This window comes from Macaca mulatta, chromosome 1, assembly GCF_049350105.2.
Source record: "Macaca mulatta isolate MMU2019108-1 chromosome 1, T2T-MMU8v2.0, whole genome shotgun sequence".
NCBI lineage: Eukaryota > Metazoa > Chordata > Mammalia > Primates > Cercopithecidae > Macaca > Macaca mulatta.
In genome coordinates, this window is record NC_133406.1 from 115,925,489 (window position 1) to 115,945,748 (window position 20,260).

The following is a 20,260-nucleotide window of genomic DNA, read 5'->3' on the forward strand; positions in this document are numbered from 1 at the left end:
AATGCACTTCCACGCATGCATTGCGCCATCCGGATATCCACTCTCTGGCGCGTGGAGGGAACTGCATTTCCTATGGTGCCGTGCGACTCCGCAGACGCGACGCCTTTTGGGAAATGAAGTCTTTTCCTCAAAGACCTTGCCGCTCAGCTGGATCCAGGCCCTTGCATCTTGGTGGATCTGAGGCGTTTAGAGGGACAAGAACCTAGATGTGGAGCCGAAATTTGAGGGTGTGACCTATCTGATGCGGAGCGGACCTTTGAGGATCTCTGAGTGGAAGGTGTACTACAAATTCTCGCAATCCTCACGCTCTTCGTCTGCGGCGACAGTTCACCTGGGGTGGGCCTGATTTGTTCCTGGCTCTAGCAAACAAACCCCGGGACCGGGCAGAGCTGGGATGTGGGAGCGCCCTGAGGCCAGACTACTTGGGGGCAAACTGAGGAAAGAGTGTTGAGGATTATTTCTAGAGTTCAAAGGTCAGAGGTCAATGTAGCGAGGAGTTGTGGGGGAGTTCAAAGTCGGAGGGGTGCTTAGGGGCGAATCAGGGAGGGACTGAATACTCAAGGGACAGATTTGTGGATAAGGACTTGGAGGGAGGAGAAACCGGGAGGGGGCAGGTGGCGTAGTGCTGGGGAGGCGGGGACACAGGGGAAGAGAGAAGGGGAAAGGAATCCCCTGAATATCTATTCCCAGACTTCAGGCCTGTCATTCGCAGTCTCGGTCGGGCCTCCCCTAGTTGCAACCTAGCTGTCGGCAGGGTGAAGAGATGGCTTCCCCGTCTAGACAGCCCCCGCCAGGGGGGTCAGGACTGCTTCACGGGAGCCGGGCTCGTTCATATGGAAGCCTGGTGCAATCGGCCTGCTCCCCAGTGAGGGAAAGACGCCTGGAGCATCATTTGGAGCCCGGAGACACCCTGGCTGGACTAGCACTCAAATATGGGGTGACGGTGAGTTTTCCAGGATTGGGGTGCAGACAAGAGTCAGGAGGGATTTAGTCCTGAGAAGAATGTAGTGGACCTTCTAGGTAACCTCCCCTGAAATGTTCCTAATGTGTTGAACTCTGTTCTGCTTTTATCTTTGTTTTCCCATCACAGTGTTGCACTGCGTGGTTGGGACAAGTTCTGCTCTACTATTCCAATGGAGAGGAACAGCTCCTATTTTATCATGCCAGACACTGTGCTAGGGGCTTCACATACGTTAGCTCATTTCACCCTCACGTCCGTATCAAGTATACATTTATTGTTCCCTTTTGGCAGATGAAGAAACTGAGACTTGGATTGGTTAACCATTTTGACTAAGGTCAAATAATGATTGTCAGATATGGGATTCAAACAGGTCTGTCTGACTCTGTAAACCACACAGAAAATTTTACATTGAGAGTGATTAAACGTTTACAGCAAATAATGGAGAGCTTATTTTTAGTTCTCAGTTCCTAAAGTGCCTACCTCTCCTTGCTCTTGGTTCCTCCTCAGTGCTCTGCCTTCTTTCTAGTAAGGCGGCTTCCCTGGCACAAAACAGGTACTCTACACCAAGTATTTCAGGTCATGCATGGGGGAAATTGGATAGATGTAAAAATGTATAGCATTGAAGTTGATGAGGTTACTCCCCCTACCCCCACCCCTGTTTTCTTGTTCCATCTCACTCAAGCAAATGTTGAATTTAGCCAACATTTTTATGCTTTAGCCAACATTTAAAGCACTGTGATAACTTTTCTGGGAGACAGAAACTTAAACTATATGGTTGCTGTCCTCATGTAATTTATGGCCTAATGAGAAATAAACAGGTACACAAATAATGATTACAAATGACAGAACGTGGTGAATTTGTAAAGGTATTAACAAAGAATCAGGGCCAGGCATGGTGGCTCACCCCTGTAATCCTAGCATTTTGGGAGGCTGAGGCAAGTGGATCACCTAAGGTTATGAGTACGAGACCAGTCTGGCTAACGTGGCAAAACACTGTCTCAACTAAAAATACAAAAATTAGCCGGGCGTGGTGGTGCTCGCCTGAAATCCCAGCTACTCAGGAGGCTGAGGCAGAAGAATTGCTTGAAGCTGGGAGGTGAAGGTTGTGATGAGCTGAGATCGCACCACTGCACTCCAGCACTCCAGCCTGGGCAACAGAGCGAGACTCTGTCTCAAAATAAAAAAACGGATAGGAAATCAGAAAGATTAAATTTTAGTTGGAAAGGGGCTGGGGTGGGCCAGGCGTGGTGGCTCATGCCTGTGCTGTAATCCCGGCACTTTGGGAGGCTGAGGCGAGTGGATTGCTTGAGCTCAGGAGTATAGGACCAGCCTGGGCAATGTGGTGAAACCCCATCTCTACAACAAATACAAAAATTAGCTGGGTGTGATGGCATGTGCCTGTAATCCCAACTACTGGGGAGGCTGAGGCAGAGGATCACTTGAGCCTGGGAGGCGGAGGTTGCAGTGAACTGAGATTGTGCCATTACATTCCAGGCTGGGCAACAGAGTGAGACCTTGTCTCCAAAAAAAAAAAAAAAAAAAAGAAGAAAAAAAATACGAATATACTATATCTGTAGTTTCTATATTTCATTATCTAATTATTATAATAATTAGATAATTATAATTAATAATTTTTAAATAAAGCATTAATGAGCCCCTGCTATGTGTCAAAGTCTGTAGGATGCTAACGACTGCCTGGGGATACAGAGACAGCAAGTCACAATCCTTGCCCTTAAAGGACTCATAGGGTTTAGGCAAAGCAAATATTTAAAGAGGTGAATAATATTATAGTAGGGTTATGTATGATTATAGCAATATTTACAGTATGCATTAGGAGTCCTGAAGAAGGTAACACAAAGGGAGTGGTGGTTGATGAATAGAAGTTTTCCAAGCAGAGAATGGGATAGTAGAGGGGCAGGAGCATTTCAGGCAGAAGTAACAGCATGAATAAAGTGTGAAAAAGATCATGGAATGTTCAAAGAAAAATAAAAAGTTCAGGATAGCAAAATGTAGAGGTGGCAAAGGGAGATTAATCTAGACATTTCCTTTGGGAGCTGGATTGAGAAAGCCCTTGAATGCTAATTTGGTTTTTATCTTTAGCCAATGAGGACCCCATAGGAGGTTTATAAGCAGGGTAGTGGGTTAATCAGATTTATTTTTTTAGAAAGATAGATGCCAAGAGGAGGATGAGTAGAAATAGAGCGAGGAAGGCCAGTTAAACTGTTGTAATAACCCCAGATGAGAAATACTTTGGGTCTATTTTAAATCTTTGGCAATAGGCCTGAAGATGAGACCAGATGTGAGAGAGATTTTTGAAGCAGTTTTGTTGACCACTTGGTATGGTGATGAAAGGCAAGTATTAGTTAAGGATGACATTGATGTTTTTACCTTGGAAGGCCAGGCAAATAGATGGTGATGCCAGTCACTAGGTCCAGTGATGAATAGATAGGTCAAAATAAATATTTATTACTGACATTGTTAATAGTATAGTGTGAAAACCTTTCCCAGAAGCAGTGAAAAGACCCAGGATTGTCGTTCTAGCTGTGTCATTAACTTGATAGATAGTTTCAGGCAAGTAGCTTAACCTCTCTGAGCCTCAGTTCCTTCATTTTTATTTATTTATTCATTTATTTTTATTTTATTTTTTTATTTTTAGAAATGGGGTCTCACTATATTGCTCAGGCTGGACTCTAATTCCTGGGCTCAAGCTGTCCTCCCGCCTCAGCCTCCTGAGTAGCTGGAATTACAGGCATCAGACATTGTGCCCAGCTTGCACAATAAGTTTTTAAAATGTAAGGGGGCCCTAAGACCAAAAAGTGTGAAAACCACTCATCTATAAAGTAGAAATAATGTCAGCCCTTTGTACTTTAGCTTGGTTGTTATGGAATCAAAGAAGACTCTGTGCAGTCACTTTAAAAAGCTCGAGATGCAATGTAAGATTGATCATTATTACTGTCCTGAATTTTGTTGACTCTTTTTTTTTTTTTTTAAGATGGAACAGATTAAACGTGCAAACCGCCTTTACACTAATGACTCCATCTTCCTGAAGAAAACCCTCTACATCCCCATCCTGACAGAGCCCAGAGACCTGTTCAATGGTTTGGATTCTGAGGAAGAAAAAGATGGAGAGGAAGAAGTACGCCCAAGTAACGATGAAGTTTGGCCACACTCAACTGAGAGGAAGAAACAAGAGACAGGAGCAGGACGTGCCAATGGTGAAGTCTTCCCCACACCTGGCCAGGAAACCCCCACGCCCATCCATGACCTCTCTGCCTCTGATTTCCTTAAGAAGCTTGATTCACAGATCAGCCTGTCCAAGAAGGCTGCTGCCCAGAAGCTGAAAAAAGGGGAAAGTGGGTGAGTGTTGAATGGTTCCTTATAAGTTCCTCCCTAGACTCCTCCATTCTTCCTATCTTACCTAACCACAAACACAAGTAAGTAAGCACAGTGCCAACAGAGGCAAGGTGATACGTTTCCCCCATGTGGCCCCAAAGCAATGAGCAGAGACGATGCCTGCTGACACAGGTAGAGGCAGTGGAAAACTGGGTTCTGTGTTCTTATTGGAGTCAGACAGTTGACTTTTTTTGAGACGGGGTCTCACTATGTTGCCCAGGCTAAAGTGCAGTGGCGCAAGCTCCGCCTCCCGGGTTCATGCCATTCTCCTGCCTCAGCCTCCCAAGTAGCTGGGACTAAAGGCACCCACCACCACGCCTGGCTGATTTTTTGTATTTTTAGTAGAGACGGGGTTTCATTGTGTTAGCCAGGATGATCTCGATCTCCTGACCTCATGATCTGCCCGCCTCAGCCTCGCAAAGTGCTGAGATTACAGGCGTGAGCCACCATGCCCAGCCGACAGTTAACTGTTTTTACTGCTCTGGTCATCCATGAAGGAGCATTAGGGTTAGGATTTATCTAGAAGGTATTGAGACTGTCTTGAAGCAACCAGCTTATGTATTAGAAGACAGCTTTCCATGTACCTCTCACTTAGCCCATTGTGAGGTTCTTCCCTTGATCTGTCACTCTTTCCCCCCTTTCCTCACTTGCAGGGTACCTGGGGAGGATGCAGGTCTCCACCTGAGCTCCCCTCGGATGCAGCAACGAGCAGTCCTAGGTCCCGTGCCGCTGACCCGTACCTCTCGGACCCGGACACTACGGGACCAGGAGGATGAAATCTTCAAACTCTGATGTCCCCAGAACTGACTGAGAGAAGCAAGATGTTGAAGGAGAAACTTCAGGGGGAGAGGAGCCTGAGGTGAGGCTCAAGAACATGGCTTACCAGCCTGCCTCCCTCCACTCCAGCCATCTTCCCCAGCCTCCTTGTCCGCCAAAAATTCCTTGGCCTGGGGCAGTTTTATTGGCAAGATTAGGGAATGGGAACTGGACCTTTCCCAGTTCTTGGGCTGAATCTAGAGTTGAGTCCTTTAGACTCAAAAGGCTCTTTTTATATCCCTGTTGCCTTTCCTATCCTTTTTACCATTCCCTGGCCTTAGAACAGGGAAGCAGAGACTCCCCCTCAGCTTCTTCCTCATCTCCAACTGTGTGACATAATTTATTTGGTGCTAATATTGAAGTAATATTTATTTGCTATATTTTATTCCTTCCCACTCTTAGCTAAAAAATGGAATTTCTATAGCCCTGGGGTGAGAGAACCTGGGAACAGTGAGCCAATGAGTGCTGGTTCTCCACCTTCCCCACCTTGTTGGCCAGACATGTGATTGAGGATGAGGCAATCGGTGACCTAGCCTACCGCAGAGAATGGATGACTGCTGGCCTTTTCTCCAATCTTAAAGGGACAGATTTGAACTGAGTTTTTTTTTTTTTTTTTTGGTACCCCATTCCTGTTGAATGGGCTCAGTCTTGACTAACCAATTCCCTGTAACTTTTTCACAATTCTTGACCCTGAGAAAAAGCAGCACTGTAGGGACCTGAACCCTCCATTCTACCAGTTCACCCTTCTGACCTGTTCTGCTCAGCCTGTGATGAGGGGAACAGATGGAAGGAGGCTTTCCTTGGGGTTTGAAGAGGAAGCCAGTTGTGAGAGTCTCTTTGTTACGCCCCCTACCCTCTAGACCCTCTCTCTCTATGCCCTCCTCCTCACTGCATATTTATTTGCAATTTGTAGCACTGATCTATGGTACAGTTTTGTTTGTTTCTCAAACAGAAGTAGGTAAGGGAACCTCAATAATAATGGAAATCTCCCTCAGTCTCCTGTTTGGAAATGATGAAAGGTGAGAGAAGTGGTGTTTATATACCTCCTTTCTTCTGTGATGACTATAAGGTATACGAAGCTGGACAGATTAAACATTGAGCCCTGTGCATATTCTAGTAGTTTTATTTCCCCTATGAGAATCTCCCCTGCCCTAGCCCCCTCCTCCTGCACTCTGGAACAGAGCCTCTGGCATCTGTCCAAGCTCTGTTTCTAAGGGCCACCTTCCCCTCTTCTGTCTTTAGTGTCCCCAGAGGGGTTCTCTGGGCTGTGCCTCCTTTCCTTGGTTCACATGGGAGGGGGCTTCCCTGTTTCAGAAGTCCCTTATGGGAGAAATAGAGATCCAAGTTTCACTTCACCTTTTTCAGGCAGTTCTGTTTCCTGTCCTGGGGCTGGAGTGGGAGAGAGGCCTCACCCCTCAGCATTGCTCCTTCTCCACCAGCTGTGTGGGGATGGGCTGGTCTCAGAGTCAAAAGCACTCTTGGGAAGGAATGAAGCCTGAAGATTGAAAAGCGTTAGTGGCAGCTGAGCAGGGTTAGGAAGCTCATTATCTGTGTTTTCTCAGTCAGCCATTTTGTCAAAGTGGAATGTGCTAGACTCGGGGCTCTCAGAGCTTCCCTTCATCTAGCAGCTTCCTGAGCCCGTCACAGATCTTGCCAAGGTGCTGAGTGAAGTCAGGCCCATAGAGGGCTGTGAGCAGGCCTGGGTCAGAGAAGTGATCAAACACGTGGCGGATGCGGCCATGTGACTTGGGCGTGAGGTGGTGTTCCACCAACTCCAGCAGCACATCCCGGCACTCGGTCAGCAGGCCAGCCAGAACAGCAGCCTCGAAGGTGAAGTCTACCTCGCCAAAGCTAAGTGCCGTCATGGCACCCTGCCGCAGCTTCTGGCGAAAGCGGGTAGCCAGGGCCAGCTCACTGGGGCCGAAGGAGCCATTGCGGTGCAGTACAGCCACCTTGACAGCCACTTTGATCAGGTCCTTGATCACGCGCTGGGCCTGGGGCCGGCTGTGCGTGTACTCCTTGGACACACGGTAGAGCTCATCTAGCACCTCACTGCTTGTCTCATCTATGAAGAGATGAGCCACAGACCGACCCGCCATCTTACTCAGTAGCTTCTTCTCTGCTTGCAGTGCCAGACTCTTTGAGCTGAAGGACTCCATGGGTCCTGGAGAGTGGGGTATGTGGTCAGTCACTAGAAGAAAGGCCACAGGCTTCCTTAGAAAGAGAGAAATGACTTTTCCCCTTTCTGTTGCTTCTTTAGTTTCCATGTCATCATCATCTTTGTTTGTCATCCTCCCCGCCCCCTGAGGCCCCTCAGTCCTCTATGCCTTTCTCCTGCTTTTTCCCCTTAGTGCTGTAGCAAATCTTGACTCCAAAACAGCCCATGGGAGTGGCGATAGCTCCGGCTGGAGGAATGTGGGCACACGGGAGGCTAGCCTAGCACAAGTTACTTCTCAAGGGGAAGATGGCTGTTGCTGCTGCAGTGAAGACAGGGCTTACCTGACAGATAATTCTTTTTTTTGAGACGGAGTCTTGCTTTGTCACTCAGGCTGGAGTGCAGGGGTGTGATATCTGTTCACTGCAACCTCCACCTCCCAAGTTCAAGCTATTCTCCTGCCTCAGCCTCCCAAGTAGTTGGGATTACAGGCCCCCACCACCATGCCCGGCTAATTTTTGTATTTTTTAGTAGAGATGGGGTTTCACCATGTTGGCCAGGCTGGTCTTGATCTCCTGACCTCGTGATCCACCCACCTCGACCTCCCCAAGTGCTGGGAATATAGGTGTGAGCCACCACGCCCAGCCTGACAGAATTCTTACAGCTGCCATTTTTGGACACTGACTCTGTGCCATATGTCTGTGTGGTATAGGTATTACCATCCTTGTTTTACAGCTGAGCAAATGATACTTACATTAAATAATTTACCCAAGATCAAACACAACTCATTTTTTGGCCCCCAAAGCCAGTGGCAGCTATTGCACTGTACTTCCTTTAAAGTAAGAAGCATAAGCATCCCAGGAATCCTAATAGGAGTAATAACTAACATTTACTGAGAACCTACTATGTGCCAAGTGCTTTATGTCAGTCATCTTAGTCTTCCCAATCCTGTATAAGGTTAAGGTAGGTATTCCCATTTTGCAGTGAGAAAACTGAAGCTAAGAGAAATTTAGCAATTTGGCCAAAGTCACTAGTAAATGATAAAGATGGGCTTCAAACCAAATAATCCAGAGAAACCTCCTTCCCCAGAATGCTCCCAGTGTGGTTAAAGCCAACTGAGGAAGCACAAGAAACCAGCACCTCAAGAAGGGCAGGCAGTCCTGAAGGTCTGAGCCTTCTGCTGCACTGAACTCAGGACCTTCTTGGCGGCATATCAGCTCCATGTGTCCAGGGTTCTCTCCCCATGGTCTTCGCCTGTGGTTCTTCTGGTTGTTTTGCTTCTTACTTCCCCCTCCCCTGCTCTGCAGGATGTGGCTGTGACCGCAGTGAGGAGCAGCCTCGCCCTCTCCCCCAAACCAAAATGGGAGTCTGAAGAGGCAGGGGAGGTGGGGACTGAGGGGGTTTCTTCCCCAGCTGAATCCTTCCAGTGGAAACCTGAACCTTGCTTTGCTCCCAGCTTGCCTTGGGGCTTTCTGGACCATGTTCCCCAGCCGGAAGAGGAGATTGCTCCATGTGAGCCTTCCTTCCTCCTTGGCCTTCCTGTTACCCAGCTCTCCATTGCCCCCATTGCCGTCTCACATTTGTTCCGATGTCCTCTCCCTCTCTCCCTGTTTCAGTCTCCCTTTTTCTCTTGTCTGGGTCCTCCCTATAATCCTCTCTGGCCTGGCCATACTCTCCCTCTGGCCCTTACCCGTCCATCTCCTTGTCTCCTAAGACTTCCTTGCATTTCACACACATCCATACGGATATGGATCCACCTGCATCCCTCAGCCCTGCCCCCACTGCATCCAAAACCAGGTCTTTCAGAGGCTGCCTTGCCACCAGAAAAACTAAGTTAAGCTCTACAAAGGACCCAAGAATTGTATAAGCAAGAGTTTCACAATATGAAAAGCTAAGACTGAAAGAGCTGGAGACTCCTCTGCCACCGTTACCCCTAAAGTCTACCATTCTGTCACTGCCGGTCCCTCACCTGCTGTGCTGGGTGCCAGTCTTGCCTTGGATGTTCCGGGAAAGCTTACAGAATGGAGAAGCTTCACTTAGTGTGAGAGCCCTTTGGCTTGGCCCCACCCCTTGAGCCCCGCCTACCTACTCTCTGCTCAACCTCCGGTTCATCACTACTGTCTCCAAGAAGGCCTCTGGCCCAAGAGCAACCTAGAAATAAGACAAAGGTCAAAAAGAGTGGAATTCTGTTGGAAACAGTCTTGATTCTTTGAAGGGGGAAAAGGGATTTGCATCCTCTACTCTCACATTGCTTCTTTCTTTTCTTGCTGCCCAGTTCCTGGAGATCCTGTCCTTATATTTCTGCAGTACTGGGAAGGATGTAAAGTCCAAATTTCTGGGGTAGGAAGCTAGTGGGAAAATTTCTGCAGATTGAAAGGTGGTGCTGTGGGGCGAGTATTTAATGTATTATTCCAGTGATTGCTAGGTAAGGGCACAGACTGTCACAACCCTTAATACTGAAGGGAGGAAGGTGCTGGGACCAGGGCTGCTACACCACAGGTGACCAGCAGGTGCCAGCACAGCACTGAATCACTAGCCCAGAGGAACAAGCCTACTGAGTTGCTTTTTTTTTTTTTTTTTTGAGACGGAGTTTTGCTCTTGTAGCCCAGGGTGGAGTGCAAAGGTGTGATCTCGGCTCACTGCGAGCTGTGCCTCCCAGGTTCAAGTGATTCTCCTGCCTCAACCTCCCGAGTTGCTGAGATTACAGGCATATGCCACCATGCCCGGCTTGTTTTGTATTTTTAGTAGAGACAGGGTTTCACCATGTTGGCCAGAATGCTCTCAAACTCCTGACAGGTGATCCACCTTGGCCTCCCGGAGTGCTGAGATTACAGGTGTGAGCCACTGCACACCGCAGGGTGAGCTTTGTAGCTGCTAAAGGGATACAAAATGAGGAGCAGTCACAATTGAGTTTTTTTTGTTTGTTTGTTGTTTTGTTTTTGAGATAGGGTCTCGTTCTGTTGCCCAGGCTGGAGTGCAGTGGCATCATCACAGCTGACTGCAGCTTTGACCTCCTGAGCTCAAGAGATCTTCCTACTTCAGCCTCCCTAGTAGCTGGGACCAGAGGTGCACACCACCAGGCCTTCCTTTTTTTTTTTTTTTTGTAGAGAGGAAGGTCTCACTCTGTTGCCCAGGCTGAACTTCTAGGCTCAAGCAATCCTCCCACCTTGGCCTCCCAAAGTGTTGGGATTACAGGTGTGAGCCACTGCACCCATGCTGGAAGTCACAGTTGTTGAATGAGACAAAAACACTTGCCATCAAGAATCTTACAGGGAATCTGGCCAGGGAGATAACCTTAAGCGTAAATAACAGTAATACTAGTCAAACAATGCCATTAACTTTAATGGGGACTTAAATAATTTTGAAAGCTTAATTATGATAGGGCTTGGAAAGATAGATTCAACTACTTAATAGCCAGAGATAGGGAAGAAGTCCCAGATGATGGGGATGGCGTAAGCACATACAGGAAAAAAACATAATACAGGACATTCTCAGGAAGTGGTGATATATGTCTGGAATGTAGGTTGTTTGAGAGATAAGTGAAGAAGGAAAAAGATCAGATCATAGCAAGCTTCAAAAAAGTTGCTCCAGGCCGGGCGTGGTGGCTCACGCCTGTAATCCCAACACTTTGGGAAGCCAAGGCGGGTGGATCACCTGAGGTCAGGAGTTTGAGACCAGACTGGTCAACGTGGTGAAACCCTGTCTCGGCTAGGTATGGTGGCTCACGCCTGTAATCCCAACACTTTGAGAAGCCAAGGTGGGTGGATCACCTGAGGTCAGGAGATGAAGACCATCCTGGCTAACCTGGTGAAACCCTGTCTCTACTAAAAATACAAAAATTAGCTGGGCATGGTGGTGCGCGCCTGTAGTCCCAGCTACTCGGGAAGCTGAGGCAGGAGATTCGCTTGAACCAGGGAGGCAGAGGTTGTAGTGAGCCGAGATAGTGCCACTGCACTCCAGCCTGGTGATAGAGTGAGACTGTGTCTCCAAAAAAAAAAAAAAGAAAAGAAAAGAAACAAAAAGAAAAAGAATAAAGGGAATAAAAATATAAGAAGATGCAAATACAATAACAACTTCTGGATTCAGAATTCTGCTACCTAGTCTTCACCTGTTTTCCTCTCCAGTTTCAAACTCCCCTTCCTTCCTTCCTTCCTTCCTTCCTTCCTTCCTTCCTTCCTTCCTTCCTTCCTTCCTTCCGTCCTTCCTTCCTTCCTCCCTCCCTCCCTCCCTCCCTCCCTCCCTCCCTCCCTCCCTCTCTCTCTTTCTCTCTGTCTTTTCTTTCTTTCTCAGAGTCTTGCTCTGTCCCTGTCGCCCAGGCTGGAGTGCAGTGACACGATTTCAGCTCACTACAGCCTCTGCCTTTCACATTCAAGTGATTCTCCTGCTTCAGCCTCCCTGATAGCTGGGATTACACCGCCACCACACCTGGCTAATTTTTGAATTTTTAGTAGAGACAGGGTTTCGCCATGTTGACCAGGCTGGTCTCGAACTCCTGGCCTCAAGCTCTCTGCCCATCTTGGCCTCCCAAAGTGCTGGGATTACAGGCATGAGCCATAGCACCCATCTGGAATTTGTGATTTTATTAACTGTCTACCCACTGAGCTCAGATTATGTTTTAGTGTCTGCATAGTGCTTGGCACATACTGTGCTCAATAAATATGTGCTGAAAGAATAAAGTCAAAACATATCCAAAACCAGGATATGAGGGGAAAATGGTAGTAACATAGGAGTCACATGTTATAATGTTCATTTACTTCATTCTTGGGGAGGTCTTTTATTTTCTCTCTCTCTCTTTTTTTTTTTTCAATTGAGACAGAGTCTCACTCTGTTGCCCAGGGTGGAGTGCAGTGGTACGATCTCAGCTCACTGCAACCTCTGCGTCCCAGGTTCAGCAGATTCTCTGCCTCAGCCTCCTGACTAGCTGGGATTTCAAGCACCCACTGCCATGCCTGGCTAATTTTTGTATTTTTAGTAGAGATGGGGTTTCTACCATCCTGGCCAGGCTGGTCTTGAACTCCTGACCTTGTGATCCACCCACTTCAGCCTCCCAAACTTCTGAGATTACAGGCGTGAGCCACCGCACCTGGCCAAAAACATTTTTTTTCTTTTTTTTGAGATGGAGTCTCGCTCTGTCACCCAGGCTGGAGTGCAGTGGTGCAATCTCAGCTCACTGCAACCTCCACCTCCCGGATTCAAGCAATTCTTCTGACTCAGCCTCCTGAGTAGCTGGGATTACAGGCATGTGCCACCACGCCTGGCTAATTTTTTTGTATTTTTAGTAGAGACGGAGTTTCACCATATTGGCCAGGCTGGTCTCGAACTGTGATCCACCCACCTCGACCTTCCAAAGTGCTGGGATTACAGGCGTGAGCCACTGCACCTGGCCACAAATTTTTTTTAGAGACAGGGTCTTGCTATCTTGCCCAGGCTGGAGTACAGTGGCTCAGTCACTGCTCACTGCAGCCTCGAACTTGTGGACTCAAACAGACCTCCTGCCTCAATCTCCCAAAGTGCTGAGATTACAGGAGTAAGTCACTGTGCACCCTGGCGAAACAATGGTATCTTAAATGTGCAAAACACTTTTGAATTTGCAAACCATTTCACCTACAGTATCTTATTGGATCCTAAGAAGTAGGCAGGAAGGTAGTATGTCCACTTACAGAAGACAGAGTCAGACTTAGAGATAAGTAGTTTATCCAAAGCCATACTCCAGAGATGAATCTAGCTAAGTCTCACTGACTTTCAATGGTGCTCTTTCCACTGTGTAATCTACGGGAAATGAATAGTACTTTTTTGAGCAATTTCTACTTTGAAGCAAAATGAAGATATTTTGCCCTTAATTGGATAAACTTCAGTTATTTGGGAAAGTATTCAGGATGGAACAGTCCTATGTTTGTTTTAGTTGAGGTTTTACCATGGTTAAGATCGGTACTCTCATATCAGTTCAGAAAGAGTAAGTTTAGTGTGATTTAAAGCAGTCAAGTAAGTCAGCCTGACATAGCTGGAGATAGTTCACAGCTTTTACTCTTTTTTTTTTTTTTTTTTTTTTTTTTTGAGACGGAGTCTTGCTCTGTCGCCCAGGCTGGAGTGCAGTGGCCAGATCTCAGCTCATTGCAAGCTCCGCCTCCCGGGTTTACACCATTCTCCTGCCTTAGCCTCCCGAGTAGCTGGGACTACAGGTGCCTGCCACCTCGCCCGGCTAGTTTTTTGTATTTTTTAGTAGAGACGGGGTTTCACCATGTTAGCCAGGATGGTCTCGATCTCCTGACCTCGTGATCCGCCCGTCTCGGCCTCCCAAAGTGCTGGGATTACAGGCTTGAGCCACCACGCCCGGCCGATTACTCTTTTTTTGTTTTGGGTATTTATTTATTTATTTACTTACTTACTTATGAGACAGAGTCTCGCACTGTCGCCCAGGCTGAAGTGCAGTGGTGTGATCTCCGCTTACTGCAACCTCTGCCTCCCAGGTTCAAGTGATTCTCCTGCCTCAGCCTCCCGAGTAGCTGGGATTACAGGTGTGTGCCCCCACGCCCGGCTAATTTTTGTATTTTTAGTAGAGACTGGGTTTCACTATGTTGGCCAGGCTGGTCTTGAACTCCTGACCTCATGATTCGCCCAGCTTGGCGTCCCAAAGTGCTGGGATTACAGGCGTGAGCCACCGTGCCCATCCTATTTTTATTTATTTTTTTTGAGATGGAGTCTCACTCTGTCACCCAGGCTGGAGTGCAGTGGCACGATCTCGGCTCATTGCAATCTCTGCCTCCCAGATTCAAGCGATTCTCCTGCCTCAGCCTCCTGAGTAGCTGGGATTACAGGCGCGCGCTACCACTCCCAGCTAATTTTTTGTATTTTTAATCGAGATGGGGTTTCACCACGTTAGCCAGGACTGTCTTGATCTCCTGACCTCATCATCCGCCTGCCTTGGCCTCCCAAAGTGCTGGGATTACAGAAGTGAGCCACCGTACCCAGCTTGTTTTTTTTTGTTTGTTTGTTTTTGTTTTGTTTTGTTTTTGTTGTTGTTGTTGTTTTTCCTCTGAGCCACAGGATGTTTGTTTGTTTTTAATCTTTGATGCATTTATTTCTTCCTCTACTTACTGCATGCCAGGCATTATGATTAAGTGCTGGGGATAGAAAGATAAAAAACAAGCTTTCTGTTTTTTTTTTTTTTTTTTTTTTTTTTTTGACGCGGAGTCTTGCTCTGTGCCCCAGGCTGGAGTGCAGTGGCGCGATCTCGGCTCACTGCAAGCTCCGCTCCCCCGGGTTCACGCCATTCTCCTGCCTCAGCCTCCCGAGTAGCTGGGACTACAGGCGCCCGCCACCTCGCCCGGCTAATTTTCTTGTATTTTTAGTAGAGACGGGGTTTCACCGTGTTAGCCAGGATGGTCTCGATCTCCTGACCTCATGATCCGCCCGTCTCGGCCTCCCAAAGTGCTGGGATTACAGGCTTGAGCCACCGCGCCTGGCCTTTTTTTTTTTTTTTTTTCTTTTTTAAAGATGGAGTTTCGCTCTTGTTGCCCAGGCTGGAGTGCAATGGTGTGATCTTGCCTCACCGCAACCTCCACCTCCCGGGTTCAAGCGATTCTCCTGTCTCAGCCTCCTGAGTAGCTGGCACTACAGGCGCCCGCCACCATGCCCAGCTAATTTTGTATTTTTAGTAGAGACAGGGTTTCTCCATGTTGGTCAGGCTGGTCTTGAACTCCCAACCTTAGGTGATCTGCCCACCTCGGCCTTCCAAAGTGCTGGGATTACACGTGTGAGCCCCTGCACCTAGCCACTTCCTGTCTTTAGACTAAGTGGTAAACATGAAAAATCTTAATGGAAGTATCCAATAAGCAATTGTATACGTGAGTCGAGAACTCAGGAGAAAGACCTGAGTTGAACACCTAGATTTTATGGTAAGCAGCATATAAACAGTTTATTGTGGCAGGGTGCGGTGGCTCACGCCTGTAATCCCAGCATTTTGGGAGGCCAAGGCGGGCAGATCATGAGGTCAGGAGATCGAGACCATCCTGGCTAACATGGTGAAACCCCATCTCTACTAAAAATGAAAAAAAAAAAAAAATTTAGCCGGGTGTGGTGGCAGGTGCCTGTAGTCCCAGCTACTCAGGAGGCTGAGGCAGGAGATCAGGAGGCTGAAGCAGGAGAATGCGTGAACCCAGGAGGCGGAGCTTGCAGTCTTGCAGTGAGCCGAGTGAGCCACTGCACTCCAGCCTAGGTGACAGAGCAAGACTCCATCTCAAAACAAAAACAAAAACAAAACAGTTTATTGTAACTATTGGTTTTGTAACTGTTCTTATTGTTGGATTATCTTGACCAATGAGAATATGTAGAGCAGAAAGAGGTGGCTAAGGACATGACCATAGGAAACACTAGCATTTAAAGGGAGTTCAGAGAAGGCTAAGAAAGGTTATATTAGGCTGGATGTGGTGGCTCACACCTGTAATCCCAACACTTTGGAGGCTGAGATGGGCAGATCGCTTGAGGTCAGGAGTTTGAAAGCAGCCTGGCCAACATGGCGAAACCCTGTCTCTACTAAAAATATAAAAATTAGCTGGGCGTGTTGGTGGGTGCCTGTAATCCCAGCTACTCCGGAGGCTGAGACAGAGAAGGGCTTGAACCCAGGGGGCTGAGGTTGCAGTGAGTGAGCCAAGATTATGCCACTGCATTCCAGCCTGGGGCGTCAGAGTGAGACTGTCTAAAAAAAAAAAAAAAAAAAAAAAAAAAAGCCATATCAATAGAAGTGAAACTATCCATTCATTAAAAGTATATATTTATTAAGCCCCTAGTCTCTGTCAAGAGAAAGAAGGACCTCAGGAGCCAAAAGAAGAAAGCATTTCAAGGAAGGGGGAGTCAACAGGGTCAAATGGCACAGAGAGGGCAAAAGGATAAAGACTGAAGAGTTGTTCATTGAATGTGACCAGGAGGTCACTGGTGGCCTTAATGAGAGCAATCTCGGTGGACTGATGGGGGCAAAAACTAAAATGATTGAGAATAGGAATCATGAAAATGGATATAGCAAGTATAGGTAACTCTAGAAGCTTAGCTATGAAGGGAAGAGAGACATTGAGTGATGACTGAGTGCGGACAAGGATCAAGAGAAAGTTTGGAATGTTTTCCTTTTAATCATGGGAGTTACTTGAGCATGTGTATATGCTAAGGGGAAAATATCAGTAGAAAAGGACAGGTTAAAGATGGTGGCTGACGTCGGTAATCCCAGCAGTTTGGGAGGCTGAGAGGGGAGGATCACTTGAGTCTAGGAGTTCAAGACCAGCCTGGACAACACAATGAGACCCTGCTTCTTCTTCCTTTTTTTTTTTTTTAAGTTAATACCTTCTGTGTGCAGGCACTATGCTACAAGGAAAGGATACAGTGTTGAGCAAGATAGACAATCAGGGACTGCATAGAACTTCTAGTAAAGTCATAGGTGAACCTTCGACAGGAGATACAGATGGCATTCACTAGGATGAGAGAGGCATGATGATGCAGCTAAGTATATCTGTAGAGAGCAAAAAGTTGGTGGAATCCTCACTTTATTATCTCTATGTTCTCTGAAGATGGAAAAGGGTTTTCCTGAGATGAACAAGGAAATGGTAAGGAAAAGAACTTGCAAAAAAAGGAGGAAGTTTGAAATAGCTCCCTGGGGACTAGAAGAGAGTGCTTTTCCAATCCAATCTGTGGGACGTGTGATTTTCTTTTTTTGAGACAGAGTCTCACTCTGTTGCCCAGGTTGGAGTGCAGTGGTGCAATCTCGGCTTACTGCAACCTCGGCCTCCCGGGTTCAAGCGATTCTCCTGCCTCAGCCTCCCAAGTAGGTGGGACTACAGGCACATGCCGCCATGCCTGGCTAATTTTTTGTATTTTAGTAGAGACAGGGTTTCACTGTCGTTGCCCAGGCTGGTCTCAAACTCCTGAGCTCAGGCAATCCACCCACCTCGGCCTCCCAAAGTGCTAGGATTACAGGTGTGAGTCACTACGTCTAGCCAGGACTGTGTGATTTTCTTCAAAACACTAAGGGAGTAGGAAGAGAGGGTTTTGTTTTGTTTTGTTTTAACAGAGTTTCTCTCTGTGTCACCCAGGCTGGAGTGCAGTGGCACGATCTCGGCTCACTGCAACCTCCCGTCTCCCGGGTTCGAGCAATTCCCCTGCCTCAGCCTCTTGAGTAGCTGGGATTGCAGATGGCCATCACCACGCCCAGCTAATTTTTTTGTATTTTTAGCAGAGCTGGAGTTTCTCCATGTTGACCAGGCTGGTCTCAAAACTCCTGACCTCAGGTGATCTGCCTACCTCGGCCTCCCAAAGTGCTGGGATTACAGGGGTGAGCCACTTCGCCCAGCCAAGAGAGTCATTTTGATTTGTCCTTCAAAATAGCCCTCAGATTCATTTATTTCTTTCTAAACCTGTTCCCATCGCCTTTGTCTGATTGTCCCTCTCCCCTCAGCTTTAGACCTATTTTCTTGCTAGTAGGTCTCTGTCTTCTTGCTTAAAAAAAAAAAAAAAAGAAAGAAAGAAAGAAAAAGACAAGTTGCACCCTTTTTCAAGAATTCAAAATGACATCCTACTCCTGTCAGATGATTTTAACCAGTTCACCTAGGCATTCCAGGCCTTCTGTAATTTGTCTTCCCCTTTTCCCTCTCCTTGCTCCTAACTAGTGCCTTTCCCACATACCAGCCTCACAGCACCTTTTTGTTATCCATGCTGCAGGCTCCTTGTTCATCAAGTAAAAGCTTTTGCTGAAGCTGTGTCCCTCGAGAACATTTTCTTCTTTTGCACCAAGCCAACTCCCACCAAAGTTTTCCTGTCCTCCATGATAAAATGTATCAAACGTCTTTCTGTGCAGTCTTTGGAGAAAATTTATTATCTTCTTTGCACATTTGGAAATTTATGTTCAATGTAGCTTTTCTTTTGAGACTTGGTGTTGCTTTTTAATAGTTTAGTACATGTAAATCTTATTTTAATTCAAATATATTATCATTTTCTTAAAGTCTGGGACCACAACCCAGTAGATTGTGCAGTGGATTGTGCAGTAGATTGTGTCTCAAGTAAGTGTTTAATACTTACTGAACTGAGATTTGAGCTGGGTCCTAAAACTTTAAATGAATTATACCCTAATCCCCACTCACTAATCTATTCAATAAGCATGTATCTGAGTACCTAAACCCTGTGCTAGGAGCTGGGGAGATTTCTTTTAACCTCTCAGTGCCTCTATATTTTGAGGTGTCTTTCTCTCAAAATTTCTTTTTTTTTTTTTTTTTTTGAGACGGAGTCTCGCTGTGTCTCCCAGGCTGGAGTGCAGTGGCGTGATCTCGGCTCACTGCAAGCTCCGCCTCCCTGGTTCACGCCATTCTCCCGCCTCAGCCTCCCAAGTAGCTGAGACTACAGGCGCCCGCCACCACGCCCGGCTAGTTTTTTGTATTTTTAGTAGAGACGGGGTTTCACCATGTTAGCCAGGATGGTCTCGATCTCCTGACCTCGTGATCCACCCGCCTCGGCCTCCCAAAGTGCTGGGATTACAGGCTTGAGCCACCGCGCCCGGCCTCTCTCAAAATTTCTTTCCAGCCTTTAAAACAACCCCAACTGCTGAACTGCCTTGGGCCCACGATCTCTCCGCAGTTAATCCTGTGTAGATATTGTCCCAGTTTATCTTCTTCTATTGTTTTAGATCTGACTTTACTGAGTTACTGTTCACCTTACTGGTTCACCTGGCCTTAAATCTCTGTCTCTGTCTCTGTCTTCTCTTTCTCTCTCTCTTTCTCTGTGTGTGTGTGTGCACATGTGTGTGTATGTTTAGGTCTCTTGCGTACTCATTGTGGGGCTTAGCCTAGTTGTCGATGCTCCCCTCCCTGATCACAGTCCAGTTAAGGCTGGCCTAAAAGTGGCAAACCCTTTTCCCCTCCTTTCCTCTAGTCCAGAGTCCAAGATGTGGGTAGAAGTGTTCAGTCAGATAAAACTATCTGAGAATGCCAGTGTCTCCCAGGCCACCCACTTTCCTGGAGAATTTTGAGAATGTCTTTTGTCCCAGCCCCACATAGAGAAGAATCCTACCAGGCAATACCAAGGTACCAAGCAATCCTGTCTGTAGTAGCTTTATTCTTCCTCCTCACTGACATTCCCAGGGGCTTTATGAAGGGTGGGGAGGGAGAAGGGGCAGTTCTGCTGTTTGGAGGGATGTCAGGGTCCTCTGAGGAAAGGTGGGACATATATCTGGGGGCAGTAAGGCTGTGTGGGTTACTGTCTCAGGTCTTAGAGTTGCTACTCTGTCTGTGTCTTTCTCTGAGTCAATTAGTCTTGATTTCCACATCTGTTTTGGCTTCAGCCTCTCTCACCTGCCCTCTTCCATGACCCAACAGCCTGACTGCTAGCTAGTTCTTGCCATAGTGGCCCAAACTCATGCTGCTTTGTAGAGGTGGGAGGGGAGGAGATCATGGAAACAAGGGAAACCTCCTGCTGACACCTTCCTTTCCTTTCCCAGGCCTCCAGCCCCCACGCGCATGCTAGGCCTCCTTATCAGGGTCAGGACGAACGAGAGGAGGCCTACGGGGAGAAATAAGGAGAAAGAGGGAAAAAGCATTGAGAGGAGCAACGGAGAGTTGGGGGCAGAGTCAGGGAGATGCGGGAGGCTCCCTCGGGAGCAGGGTCGCCCAAACCGTATAGGAGGGGAAGGGAGGACGGATCGCGCAGGCTCTGACAGCCCAGCCCAGCCCCGTCAAGGCTCCCAGGTTTCCTGTCTCTTTCTCCTCCCAGCTCCTCTTCCTCTCTTGTGAAATTTCTCCCCAGAGCCTCTCCTGTGCCAGCCGATCTCTGCTTCTGTATGTATTTCTTCCTCTGCCCGGTGTCAGCGACTGTCCGTGGGTCTCTCCATCTCGCGTCTGTCTCTGGTCTCCAGTTCAGCCTCCCGGCCTGGCCCTCTTGGTGGACGGTGCTCCTGGCGCCCCTCC

General features: G+C 47.5%; 2 protein-coding genes across 11 annotated transcripts; one reads left to right on the forward strand and one right to left on the reverse strand.

Moving 5' to 3' along the window:
• Window positions 1–120: 120 nt before the first annotated feature.
• LYSMD1 (LysM domain containing 1) lies at window positions 121–20,223 on the forward strand. Of its 6 annotated transcripts, XR_003720475.2 has the most exons (5): window positions 121–336; window positions 691–943; window positions 3,954–4,318; window positions 5,008–5,213; window positions 20,100–20,223. XR_003720475.2 is itself a non-coding variant. In XM_077947999.1 (4 exons), exons 2-4 carry the CDS (start codon window positions 764–766, stop codon window positions 5,144–5,146), a joined length of 684 nt encoding a protein of 227 aa, XP_077804125.1. In that variant the 5' UTR covers window positions 121–336; window positions 691–763; the 3' UTR covers window positions 5,147–6,279. The 6 variants fall into 6 exon arrangements, 4 of the variants coding, with proteins under 4 accessions (XP_077804125.1, XP_077804130.1, XP_015007450.2 ...); XR_001448045.3 differs by having other exon boundaries at window positions 121–943; XM_077947999.1 differs by lacking the exon at window positions 20,100–20,223 and having other exon boundaries at window positions 5,008–6,279.
• TNFAIP8L2 (TNF alpha induced protein 8 like 2) lies at window positions 6,276–9,397 on the reverse strand. 5 transcript variants are annotated; one of them, XM_015150801.3, is made up of 2 exons: window positions 9,295–9,397; window positions 6,276–7,334 (listed from the first exon to the last, which is right to left on the reverse strand). In XM_015150801.3, exon 2 carries the CDS (start codon window positions 7,327–7,329, stop codon window positions 6,775–6,777), a length of 555 nt encoding a protein of 184 aa, XP_015006287.1. In that variant the 5' UTR covers window positions 7,330–7,334; window positions 9,295–9,397; the 3' UTR covers window positions 6,276–6,774. The 5 variants fall into 5 exon arrangements, with proteins under 5 accessions (XP_015006287.1, XP_077846296.1, XP_077846304.1 ...); XM_077990170.1 differs by having other exon boundaries at window positions 6,276–7,663; window positions 9,123–9,341; XM_077990178.1 differs by having other exon boundaries at window positions 6,276–7,384; window positions 9,295–9,336.
• Window positions 20,224–20,260: the final 37 nt, after the last annotated feature.

Coding starts and splice junctions, on each gene's coding strand:
- LYSMD1 (XM_015151964.3), top strand. CDS start 764: ATGGCTTCCCCGTCTAGACAGCCCCCGCCAGGGGGGTCAGGACTGCTT. Junction 944..3,953: donor CACTCAAATATGGGGTGACG/GTGAGTTTTCCA, acceptor TTTTTTTTTAAG/ATGGAACAGATTAAACGTGC. Junction 4,319..5,007: donor CTGAAAAAAGGGGAAAGTGG/GTGAGTGTTGAA, acceptor CCTCACTTGCAG/GGTACCTGGGGAGGATGCAG.
- TNFAIP8L2 (XM_077990170.1), bottom strand. CDS start 7,461: ATGACAAACAAAGATGATGATGACATGGAAACTAAAGAAGCAACAGAA.